This window comes from Anticarsia gemmatalis, chromosome 12 (assembly GCF_050436995.1).
Source record: "Anticarsia gemmatalis isolate Benzon Research Colony breed Stoneville strain chromosome 12, ilAntGemm2 primary, whole genome shotgun sequence".
In the NCBI taxonomy this organism is placed as follows: Eukaryota; Metazoa; Arthropoda; class Insecta; order Lepidoptera; family Erebidae; genus Anticarsia; species Anticarsia gemmatalis.
This window is the reverse complement of record NC_134756.1, coordinates 7,706,527-7,718,376: the sequence shown is the minus strand read 5'-3', so window position 1 is coordinate 7,718,376 and position 11,850 is coordinate 7,706,527. Positions and strand designations below refer to the sequence as shown.

The 11,850-nt window shown below is 34.6% G+C and overlaps 2 protein-coding genes across 6 annotated transcripts; both read right to left on the bottom strand.

The window, feature by feature from the left end:
* Positions 1-330: 330 nt before the first annotated feature.
* On the bottom strand, positions 331-9,267 carry Tip60 (Histone acetyltransferase Tip60). Of its 5 annotated transcripts, none has more exons than XM_076120691.1 (14): positions 9,148-9,267; positions 8,941-9,067; positions 8,182-8,334; positions 7,319-7,477; positions 6,429-6,589; positions 5,539-5,769; positions 5,214-5,297; positions 4,777-4,978; positions 4,296-4,418; positions 3,911-4,073; positions 3,186-3,294; positions 3,001-3,104; positions 2,806-2,861; positions 331-1,186 (listed from the first exon to the last, which is right to left on the bottom strand). In XM_076120691.1, exons 1-13 carry the CDS (start codon positions 9,190-9,192, stop codon positions 2,855-2,857), a joined length of 1,668 nt encoding a protein of 555 aa, XP_075976806.1. In that variant the 5' UTR covers positions 9,193-9,267; the 3' UTR covers positions 331-1,186; positions 2,806-2,854. The 5 variants fall into 5 exon arrangements, with proteins under 5 accessions (XP_075976806.1, XP_075976808.1, XP_075976807.1 ...); XM_076120693.1 differs by having other exon boundaries at positions 3,001-3,092; XM_076120692.1 differs by lacking the exon at positions 2,806-2,861.
* Positions 9,268-9,499: 232 nt separating this feature from the next.
* Positions 9,500-11,287, bottom strand: LOC142977011 (putative alpha-ketoglutarate-dependent hypophosphite dioxygenase). Its single transcript, XM_076120676.1, has 4 exons — positions 10,896-11,287; positions 10,343-10,516; positions 9,898-10,065; positions 9,500-9,768 (listed from the first exon to the last, which is right to left on the bottom strand). The coding sequence occupies exons 1-4, from the start codon at positions 11,094-11,096 to the stop codon at positions 9,520-9,522; spliced, it is 792 nt and encodes a 263-aa protein (XP_075976791.1). The 5' UTR covers positions 11,097-11,287; the 3' UTR covers positions 9,500-9,519.
* Positions 11,288-11,850: the final 563 nt, after the last annotated feature.

Here is an 11,850-nt window from a genome sequence, read left to right as displayed (position 1 = left end):
TTCGTATTAGGTTTTAAGTGTTGTAAACATCACTTGTACCTGCTTCATAAATATTAATATTTTGACAGTCAAAGCAAAATTATTGCGCTTATATATTGAAGAATAAATCATTATATTGCATAGAAAATATGTTTGATTTCTTACTACCTATATCCTTTACTATATACACAACAAAATTATTTAGAAAAGCACTACACTTCAAGTGTGACCTATAACAGCTAGAGACTAAGAACTTCGTCAGAGAAAACCCAGGCAATTGAATGCTTGAATCACCAAATACCTACTTAAATAAACTTTTAGTGGGTAAGGAAGTCAAAGGAAACGATAGTGTTCTAAAACAATGATATTATTTAATATCACAAAAGGCTTACATTTAAAAAATGTATGAATATCTTACTAGGCTAAATGTAGCGAGCATTTGAATCAAATTTCATTCATACAACACAAACTTTCATTTTGTTATTTACATGAATCGGTCAAAACTGAGACTAGAAAATTATTTAATAATTGCAATTCTCAAAAAGTGTAACACCAAGAATTCGAATTATTTAAAAATTACATTACATACTGTTGATATATTTGGAAGTATTCGGACACTATTAGTTAAATATACTAAAACATACCTATTATACATTGATTTAAAATTTGATCCGTCTTTCGACCGGTACATACGGCATGCGTGCACGTGCTCGTTTCATACGAACACACGCCCGCTATTTCGATCTTTAGAACAATCGCATTTCACACATTACTGGTTGCACGCATTTTGTTCTGTACCGGCCAGTAACTATTCTTTCTCCACTGTAGTTAGACCGTAGTTGGACCGCTATCTATTAACGCTATACGCTAACTAATTTTCAGAGATGCTTCCTATCATAAAATCCTAAACAAAATATGTAATATTGACAAAAAGTTGCTAGACTGATTAAAAAGACATAGAATTACGAATACCCTGATAAATAGAGATTATTTATAAGCAGTAAACACTACGTACGAGGTAGAATACACAATACTTATACATTTTGTACTACATATTGTTTAACATCTAACTACACTCTTTGAGAAATGCTAAATTATTACCTTACAAAATTTACTACAGGGTACATTGAAGGACCAGCGTAGTACCCATCGTACTTTGCGTTGATTTGCAGACTACACGACGATTGCAGACAGGACCAGCGGCTACCTAAAACGTCACAATAATAATTTTAAAAGTGGTACTAATTTTGTTTTGATAGTGGGATATATAGTCGCATGCTTTACAACGCAGCTGAGTATATCCATCACTATGCCACGAAAGAGCGAGACAGCAACAACGCACTAACGTGACTGAGTGAGAGAGATATACTCACAAACGCGGTCACGTGCGACAGTATGAAGTTCGACGTCGGAATTTTTTGTGTCAAGGATTTGTTTTCGCACCAATCTACTTGACTAAATACATTCTATTCTATATTATATAAGGAAATACTAAATGGATATATTGTTAGGGATGCGAAAACATAACTCCTTGACAAAAAAAGTAGTGGTATCTTAGAAAGTGTTGAAGCAACCTAGATGGGATTGGAATAGTCGTAATGATGCCACACGTACATTTTATTCGCTGCTTGTTAAAAAGTCTCTTCGATATATTTTCGTAATAGTAAGTACTTTGATGGTATAATTTATTCCTATTATATTCCGCGACGACGTTGCTTGAATATTTATTAAATAATTTTGCATACAAACTTCCTAAATTATTTTCTTTTACATATTGCGAGCTATAAACCGATTTTCTAGAAAGTCAAGTTTTTTTCGTTACAAAAGTAGTAGGACCTTATGAACGTTACCAATTTCATGATAATAGTTAGAAAGAATACCTGTTATTTTTGTGCTCCCTACGCCGTAGAGCTGTGCAATAGAGAACATTATGACCATTTTTTTCTATAGCCAGTAAACTTTCTTATGCCTGGTTTCTGAGGTACATTTAGTGGTAGTTTTAGTTATTGAAAAGCAACAAACGTTTTCAGAAACGCAACCTCGGTTAACCTGTACATAACTTATTGAATCAGTAACTATATAACTTAACTGATGACTTCAGAAATCGGGCTTTAGATAAATAAATTTGTCGTTTTTTAGGATCATATAATTAAAGAAAATGGATCAAAATTATTCTTCAACGTTAAAGTTAACTGGCAATAGAAAAATAAACCCACAATCCACAGTCTTCAAGAAATTTGAAAGTTTTTTATCCCAATCCCATCTTTAACATTGTAATTGTTAGTAAGCTTCAGTGACGCGCAAAGCGTTCGTGATAATGGCTGCCAAGCGTCGTGTTAGTATACCAGGTTCGTTATAATATTGCTTAAGATTATGTTAATACCCTTTAAATAATATTATTTTACAAGTAAATGAACTTCATACCAATATATAGTGGTTTAAGTTCTACGCATACCTTAGCAAAGATTTGTTTTTCATCAGTATAATATTAAGATAGTGTCCTTCTTCACACTTTGCTAAGGCACACGTTTCAATACATATTATAGTAAGACATTCTATATTCTTAAAATTATTCAGCTCAAGCACCAGTGTTAAATTATATATACATTATGCATGGGATTATGAATCATAACTAATTAATCATTGACGCATCATGCATAAATATGTCCCTAAAAGTATCAAGAAAATAAAATCTAAAAGTGATGGTAATGACAATGAGGATATGATCCCAAAGCCGGTTAGCGATGAAGTAAATGAGTGATTATAATGAGAAAATGCGAGGATATAAAATTATTATGTTAGGTACAAAATGAACAAACTGCGTACGGTTCGGAAGCCAGAGTTAGATAGCTCGCATCTCCGTTACTCTATGACTTCAAACGCTGGTGACAAAAGAAAAAAATATAATTCAGTTTGTCAACATTAATACTAACTTTATGAAGTCTTGATTCGCTTATTATCTGTTATTGAGAAGACGATGGCATGACGTGACGTGATGGAATAAAATGTTAGCCGGCTTACCATTTGGCACGTTTGGACCAATCTTTTGGCGTCCAATGCAAACATTTGGGGTCGATACGTAGTGTCCTTGTTTCCATTGCTTTTTCATGTTGCTGTAACGTTTCCTGCCATCGTTAAACAAATATCAGATCATTGGGAAAGACGTTTGTTGCTTATAACTAGAGTATTCAAGTATAATAAGTCACCTCATTGACGGATATAATGTACTGGCCCTTGTAGTAGTTGATTAAGTTTAAGTTCTGGAGTGTACTTATTACGTCCTCTTTCTTTATACTGGTCAGCTCGCAGATTTCACTGAAATTGAACATCGTAAAAGGTTACAAATGTAGATAGACTGTAGGTGCGTTTACAATTTAGGTTACGATTGAATCTATTCCGAATCATCATCATCATCATCATCATCTCAGCCGGGAATCGTCCACTGCTGGACAAAGGCCTCCCCTATCGAGCGCCAATAGGACCGGTCCTGGGCCGCCCTTATCCATCGGACTCCGGCAACCCTTACCAGGTCGTCGGTCCATCTTGTGGGGGGCCTGCCAACACTACGTTTCCCGGTTCGTGGTCGCCACTCCAGAACCTTTCTGCCCCAACGGCCGTCGGTTCTGCGAGCTATGTGCCCTGCCCACTGCCACTTGAGGTTCGCAACTCTTAGGGCTATATCGGTTACTTTGGTTCTCCTGCGGATCTCTTATTTCTATTCCGAATATAGGAATTTTAATGAAGCTTTTGGGTGAAACCACGTTACTATTTAAGAGCGCTATTTCAAATAATCTCTAAGATTCAATAAAGAGATGATACTTAAAAAATGTTGGAAACCCAAATCGCAGTGCAAAAAGTATTAGTCGTCGTGTCGTTATGAAACCAATAGCCTTACATTAGGTAGAAGAGAAATAAAGTAAAATGTTCTCACTTGATAGTAATGATAGGTTTTTCGTTGTCCCCGACCGGTTTGATGTGTGTGAGTATATCCAGTATAGTTTGTGCCCAATAACTACGGTACGAGAGGAGCCCAAGATCTGATAGTGGTTTCTCTGGCGATCCGGTCTTCCCTTCAAACTTTGACAATTCGTAACCTATAAAATAAATGTATTATGAATTAAATAAAATTTAAAATACACTGTGTTTAACATTTTTTGTATATGTATTCTAAAGGCCTGCTTCAGACTTATGGATAAGTCTTGGATAAAACATCCGGAAGAAAACGTAACTGTAAATTTATGAATTATCTGTACGAAAATTTATTTAGAATAGGATATTGTATTGTGGGAACGATTATATGTTATAACAATACTTACTAAATTCTATGAGAAGTTTTCCATAACCTTTTCGTTGATATGGGGGCAGTGTCAATATACAAGCTACGTTGTAATCTTCTGTGCTCTCTTTCTCTTTTGAAAAGTATCCTACTATATGAAATCCTGCAATTAAAATAATTATGACACTTAAAAAGGGAAAAATGGCTTTAAATATGGCGAAAGTTGTTTGATGCTTTATCGTTATAGCTGATAGAAGTGATTAAGGTACTAAAATTAATAAAATAAAGATTTGATATGTCTCGGTCTATAAACAAGAAAAAAAAGTAAAATAAAAAAAATACTCCACTAAATATTACGCTTGCGTAAGTTATTATTCCCTATTCCGCCGGTTAGGAGATGATCATTGAAAAATAAATCTTATTTACAATCTCATATCAAAAATAGGTTTAGCAGGTTAGCGATAATAGACAAACTTTCGCTTTTATTTTGATAGTTAGAATATAAATCATTTGTGTCGTACCTCTGGCGTCAAATTCAGTCATAACATAAAACAAGAAGGGGTCCGTGTCGTAGTACAGTGTCTTGTGGTCGAGGAACAGCTTGGCGAGCAGGCACAGGTTCTGAGCGTAACACTTGTTCTTCCGACCGTCGATCTCGAAGAACGATATGCTGCCTTTGCGATAGATCTCGTTGCCGGGAGGGTGTTTTAGCTTGCATTTTATCTGAAACAACGTTTGTTTCGTTACAAAAACATTTTACACGTTAAATTTATTTAATGTGCGTCTATTTAGTGCCAACGTATAAAACCGTATACGTAAATGTAAGAGTTGCGTGAGCTATAAGAGATACATTCGAATGACAAAATTAAAGCAAATCTTGAATATTATTACTATTTAAATAAGCTAGAAGTTTTCGATATATATGTTTTAGTAAGAATAATAATAATAATATACTCACCAGATGTCTTTCTAGGCACTTTTTACTTTTTCTATATTTCAAACAGAATTCGCAAATGTAAATACAGGGTAGATTCACCATTTCCTGAAAACAGATAAAAATTTGTCCTAATTAGATTATGTCATTACATCTAGAATAAAAATTGCGAAATCATGTTGAGTTTAAGACATTCAAAAATCTAATGTCCCTAGATCAGGCTCATTTTCTCCACAATAAACAGAAAGATCTTGAACAGTGTATTCTGTTCTTTGCAGCGGAACAACCAGTTGCAAGTAATGTGTTTTACTTAGGTAGGTATATTTCATTGATATACCGAATTCATTACCTGTGGGTAGGGCGCGAAGTACCACGGCCTTATCCTATTCCGGCCTAGTTCAATCATTTCAATATTCTTCATCCGTGTGACCAGGTCATCGTGTCCATGTGCCACCATACTGCCAGACTGTCGCGGTCGCGTCGTGGGCGTGGCCGTACCACTGGCGGTCGTCTCACTACCTTCCGTCTCCACAGACGGCACGGGCTCCGATTGAAATGTCTTTGAATTTTGTTTAGGTTCCTGTAAGTGTTTAAACTTGGTATTAGTAATTGTGTTAGCATCTTTACGAGTAAGTTTTATATTAATGCGTAAATTACTTTAGATCGAAAAGAACTTAGAGGTATTTTAAAAAATACCATGATTACTTTTAGAAAGATATAATAGGTAGATAAGTTAGACGAACTCAAGCATTGTGCCAGGGGCGTAGCTACCGCCGTATCTGCCGTATCAATTATACGGGGCCCCCGGGCCACGGGGGCCCCCAAAAGTGTGTAAGGAAAAAGAAATAGTAATCATTATTATATTTTTTATTATTATTTAATATAATTTTCTTTTGTGAAAAATCTTTACCCCCAAACAATATAAGGGCCCCCAATCAATTGTTTTTACGGGGTCCCGCCAATGCACGCTACGCCACTGCATTGTGCCAAAAAATCAAAGAAATGATGGCGTTAAACGTGCGTATCTGGATAAGCCAGCCTTTGGCAGTTTTGTCCGTTCAGATAATAGCTAATAGGATATTAAAGACACTATCGAGTAAAATCGTTGCTCGTTCAGAGTAAAATGCAGACTTAATTAAGTGTAGATAACTCGCTGTTCATAAACCAACGCTAAACTCTGGTACACACTGAACAGAGTCCTAAATCCTGGCAACAATTAAAATAAAATCAAAAACTTACCTCATTATTATCAATAGACGGTGCTTTCCGTTTCCTGTTAATTTTCTTTTGTAGCGCGGCCGCTAATACGGCGCCGCCATTGACGAGGGACGACGAATCGTTCCCGAGGGTCGGACTAGCCGGTCGAGAGACCAGTTGTCGCGGCTCACCGGCTATAACACCTTATTTCAACCACGTAACATTACAGTACTAAAACTTGCCATGTTTTTTCACGTATAAGCGTATATTACACCTAGGTAAAGTTAGTTATATACTGCGTGGGATTGTTTTCGTAGTTTGGATTATGCAGCGGATAGTAACGCGAATACGATAGCTAAATTTAAAAGCTTGTAAATAAAACTGATAGTACTGATACTGAATTTTATCAATTATTTTTGTATCATAAATATTGTTTTCAAAGCAGAAATGTGGATATTTAGTAGCATAAGAATAGTATTCTTTAAATATATTATGCGTACAGCAATTCAATAATGCTTGATTTTAGTTTGAAAAAATGGTGCAAAGTATTCCAGTATCACAGTTAACACACAACATAGACACAAATACTGATTTCAGAACAAACACATTCGATCTGAACCAATCCAAAGCTTAGCAAAAGGCAGATTTTAAGAGCAACAATATGCTAATTTATAATTTCTGGTATTCATTTTGAAATCAGGCAAGCTCAATATATAAAATATGAATAACACATATTACTTTAACAAGGTACTTTTTTCGGAGGAGAAAAACTAACATTTTCATGCCAATTAACTACTAGATACACACATTTATTCCTGTATAACATTTATCATTATTTTGACAAAAGATCAAGAGGAATTGAAGCTGTAAATAAACTATATTACATTTTATCGCAAAGCACACACATAATTGAATCATAAATTTCAACGTACCAAGTGCATTTTTTGGTGCGGAACCATTGAGTGCATTAAAATGGGTCTTTTCAGGTATTTTAGGTTGGATTGGCTGTATTGTCGGAGGTGGTTGGGGCGCAATAGCGGGCCTATTTGTAGTGATACTAGACTTCTGACTTTCATTGCAGACAGTATCATCTGCAGACAAAACATCATACTTTATAGCCAATTGTTATGACGATGTGGTGTTATGATGGTAAACTGAGTTAAGTTAGTCAGTGAAATGCTGCAATGTACCTAGAATCTACTTTTAATATCATTTTTAATAAGCAGTTTTAAAGTGGTCATGCATAGAGTTTTTTCACCTAGTAGTGGTAGGTTAAAGCTCCAATCTACCATCATAAGTAAGATTTTGAATAAATGTAAGCCAATTGTAGTCAAAAGGCTAGTAATAAACTAGTAAAACAGCTTCCACATTATTTATGGAAAAAATAATGTCAGAAGTTTTTTCTATTTTGTGGGCCAGACTTGACAAGAATATTTAACTTGCAAGTCTATCGCATTTTAAAATGAATTGTCAAAACCCATTTGTATTCCTAATATGGTCTAATCTTAAACTCCTAATGTTTGAAATGATTCCAAAAGACAACAGTGCTACAAAGTTCCACAGATAAAATTCAGGCACACTTAAAAAAAAAAAAGAAACTACAGACAAGAACAAAAAAAAGTAAATTCTAGAACTATTAAACCATTACTACTAGAAATGAAGGTAACCAAACTTGGTCTCAATGCTCCATGAGTCTTGATCTGCGGAACTATGTCAACTTGAATGTACAAGTGATGGTATGTGAAAATGACAATGTTCTAGAAAATTCTAGATCTATAGTAGCAAAAACACATACTAATAAAATTAGGCATGACGCCACCTCCTGATCCGATATGAGTCTTCTTAGGTGTAGTGGTACCTCCGGTCGCAACGCCATCTCTCCGAGGGAACTGAACTTTTCTTGTGTCCAGCCATGATTCTCCAACCCACTCGTCCAAACGTTTGTTGACTAGAATTATAAGAAATGATACACCCATACTTATAACACTTCAAATTATACAAATGCTATAAGTTGCAAAAGCTAGACTTTTGATGCAGATTTTTGATGAATAAAAAATCATTGTAAAGAATATAATTTTAAACAGTACTATAAGAAAAGAAGCAGAAATATTAAAGAAATGAGATTGATGTCCAATGATTTAAGTATTGATCATTCATTTGTAAAAGTAAGTAAGTCATTTGTATTGCCTTAACAATGAAAATATTGTATAAATCTTAAATATTATAAAAATCGCTCAGCATTATTCTTTACAAGCATATTTAATTCGTATTATTCCCTTAAAACTAATTGTAAAATTAAAAACAAACACAATTGGTTAATTCTGTATTTGGCCCGCTAACATTTTGTTGTAGCTTTTCCCGGGTATAATAACATGTTGTAACTTAGTAATGATTGCTAATTCTCTATTATTAGCATTAAATATGTATATGATATGCTTGGAATTGATATTTGATCTGTAATTATAAGTTTTGTTTTCAGCATTGTTCATAATGTAAATAAAAACAATGAACAAAATTGTCATGTGTTTGTCAATGGAGGGAGCACTATACTTACAGTCAACATAATGCACATAATAGCCCCTCTGTCCACGTATTTCCTTAATACTTATAATCTCAGCTAGTGGCCAGTCATCTCCACCTTGCATTCGAACTGGTAAACGGCATCCTTCCACAAGAGATGCCTGCAAAAGTACCATGATACCACAAGTAACTCATAATCATTGTTTCACATTATATATGACTTTTTGGATAAAAGAATTACCGCTGAATCACAAAATGTGGTGAGTTCATCATCGTTGTCGTTCATTTTCTAGAAAAACGCAATTGAGTTTCTAGAAAAATAGATGCTTGTTTGTGAACTGTCACTGTCAAAATGAATTTGGAGGACGCCATGTTTGACGTTCCGTTATCCTCCGACGGTCATAAACAAAGCATCAATTTATCACTCTGTCTCGTTTTAATTATACTTCATCCTTTTCTATTATTATTTTTAAATGTAATGTAATGTAATAAAAAATTTATAAAAATATTGCTTGACCATTACGACAATATTTAGGCGGGAAGCCTTGCATTAATGAGTTCCTCAAATAAGGTTATATAAATAAATGACAAAATTGTTTAGTATGTTTTATTTTTATTCATATTGCTTTGAAATTGCGGCATCTTTTTCAAAGTTGGCTCCTCTAAGCATCCATCCATAGCCTGGCTGTTGGCGTTGGTCTCCAATAGGCTTATCGTCAGCTGCATGGAATTGAGCAAGGAACATGCGCCTTGGTCGGTCGGAATTATTAACAGAGCTGCCATGCACGAGGAGGTACGAAAATATAACAATGTCTCCACGATCAGCAATCACCGGTGTCGCTTTTTCAAGAGGAAACCTTTTCTGTGCAAAAAAAAGTAAAAGTTTCATTCAAAAATTAAAGAATATAGGTAGGTACCTAGTGTAACTATAACTATAAGTATTTATTTAATAAATAATTTATACAAATGTATTAGCTTTGGTAATAGGTACCTGGTCGACATAATGGAAGTTGCTTTCTTTGGCGCCAATATCTTCAAGTGGGCCAAGTTTGTGAGAGCCCGGGTAGACAAATAAACCACCATTCTCCGGGTTTGCAGCGTCTAAATGTATGAATACTGCTACCATTGAGTCCTTTTCATACGGGAAATACGGGTAATCCTAAAAGCAGCAATACATAGAGATTAACTTAAACAGGGGCTGTAAGTAGGTACGTGTTTTTTCCACTCGATATGTCTAACCCCCATTTTCTGAGGTACATTTAGCGGTAGTTTATCTATTCAATAGCGTTTTTCTTTTTATATGAGTTTAAACGCTATTGAATAGATAAACTACCGTTAAATGTACCTCAGAAAATGTTCAGAAACCGGGGGTAAGTAAGCTAAATATATTATCTCCTATTTCCTTTTGAAATATACTTTTAAGAAGTGTGTGGTACCTGGTGCATAGGATAAGCAGCCCCCTTCTCTGGAGGTTTGAAGTGAGCTTTCGTGTGATGCAGCATTATGTTCTCGGTTTCCATCACATCTTCCAGGGCATCTAATATGTTGTCATTGTAGAGAAGCTTGCCGAATACTGCATGATGGTGTTGTAGATTGTGGACTCCTTTGACCTACGAACACAGGTACGTACTTCATAATTTAATTGTATTAAAGTCATTGGTCTTTCTACCTACATCGCGTTTGAGGAGATTCAAAAAACAAACATATGGTCTCTATTGGAGCTTAATTTTTTGCAAAATGTTAATGTACACGGTTCACATGCTCACTGTTACATAAACTATCTGTATTTAAATAATCCAGTAAAATAATACACAACCGAGTGATTGATTTAGGTCAAGATCATGGTCAGGGGTAGAGGTTAAGCTTACATAAGTAATAACACTTTGTCGAATGTCTGATTGCGTTTCGGAATCGCAAAATAAACACTTTATATTTATTTAGTGTACCTAAGAACTGCATACAAATATAGAATTGTCATTTTAAACTTACTGTGCGAGGATTATCCGTTTTCCGATTATTCTTGTTATCACCGACCCAAGAATTCTCCATTGTATCCTGGTTCTTTCTTTTGAAAAGCTTGTCATACTTGTCAATGACTCTGGATAATTCTTCTTCAGAGATCAAATTCTTTAACAAAATGTATCCATTGTCTTTATAGAACTGTTTCTGTTCTTCCGTTAGGCGCACCATTTTTGTAGAGCACAATATTTTTCTATTCGTTCACTGTCGTAGTCAGTTTAAGACTGCCGGTTCCAGAAGTTTATTTTTAAGTACGTTTATTTTATGGAAGATCACTGTTATCAGGGGCAAGCCGGTCACAATGAATTTATGTTACTTAATAGATTATTTTATCTTTATTTTAATACTTTTGGATTGTGGGCTCGGCTTCTAAATCGCCGGATGAGAGTTATCATCACTTTTATTGTATGCAATTTAGTGAGTAAACAACTCTATAAATTATACATAGCGGGAGGTCCATAGTACAAGCAGCATGACTTGCGCGCTTGAATTTAGTTGCAATGACGTTTTTGTTTGTATTTCCAGCATACATGCGATGTTTACCTATCCTATTTTTTTTAAACGTGTGCAATTTACCTGAGCAGATAAGTTAGATATTGTTTAGTAAAGCCTTAATGAAAAATGTCCTGATCTGTTGAATTTGTGATAGTAAAATTTTAAAAATCTTTTAGTTTCTTTATATTTCAATGCATATAACGAATGCTAGTTCTCTTTATCAATTCAATCACGTAATATCTCAGGAATAAACAAAAAATATTATTGTAAACATATTAAAAGGTTATCGCAAATATTTTGTTAACATTGTACTTACTCATTAATGTAACTTGTCACGAGCATGAAACGCAATCAACAGCTTTTACGTAAACCAAAACGCAAAAACAAATAGACCGGAATTATAGCAAGTATTTGATTAAAACAAAAAAAA

Bases quoted from the DNA above. Each gene is read 5' to 3' on its own strand.
- Tip60 (XM_076120691.1), bottom strand. From the start codon at position 9,192: ATGAACGACAACGATGATGAACTCACCACATTTTGTGATTCAGCG. The intron at 6,590-7,318 runs GTACGTTGAAAT...GGTTGAAATAAG, and splicing joins CGCACCAAAAAATGCACTTG to GTGTTATAGCCGGTGAGCCG. The intron at 4,419-4,776 runs GTACGACACAAA...TTTTAATTGCAG, and splicing joins GACTGAATTTGACGCCAGAG to GATTTCATATAGTAGGATAC.
- LOC142977011 (XM_076120676.1), bottom strand. From the start codon at position 11,096: ATGGTGCGCCTAACGGAAGAACAGAAACAGTTCTATAAAGACAATGGA. The intron at 10,517-10,895 runs GTAAGTTTAAAA...CTGTGTTCGTAG, and splicing joins AAACGGATAATCCTCGCACA to GTCAAAGGAGTCCACAATCT. The intron at 10,066-10,342 runs GTACCACACACT...TGCTGCTTTTAG, and splicing joins CTGCTTATCCTATGCACCAG to GATTACCCGTATTTCCCGTA.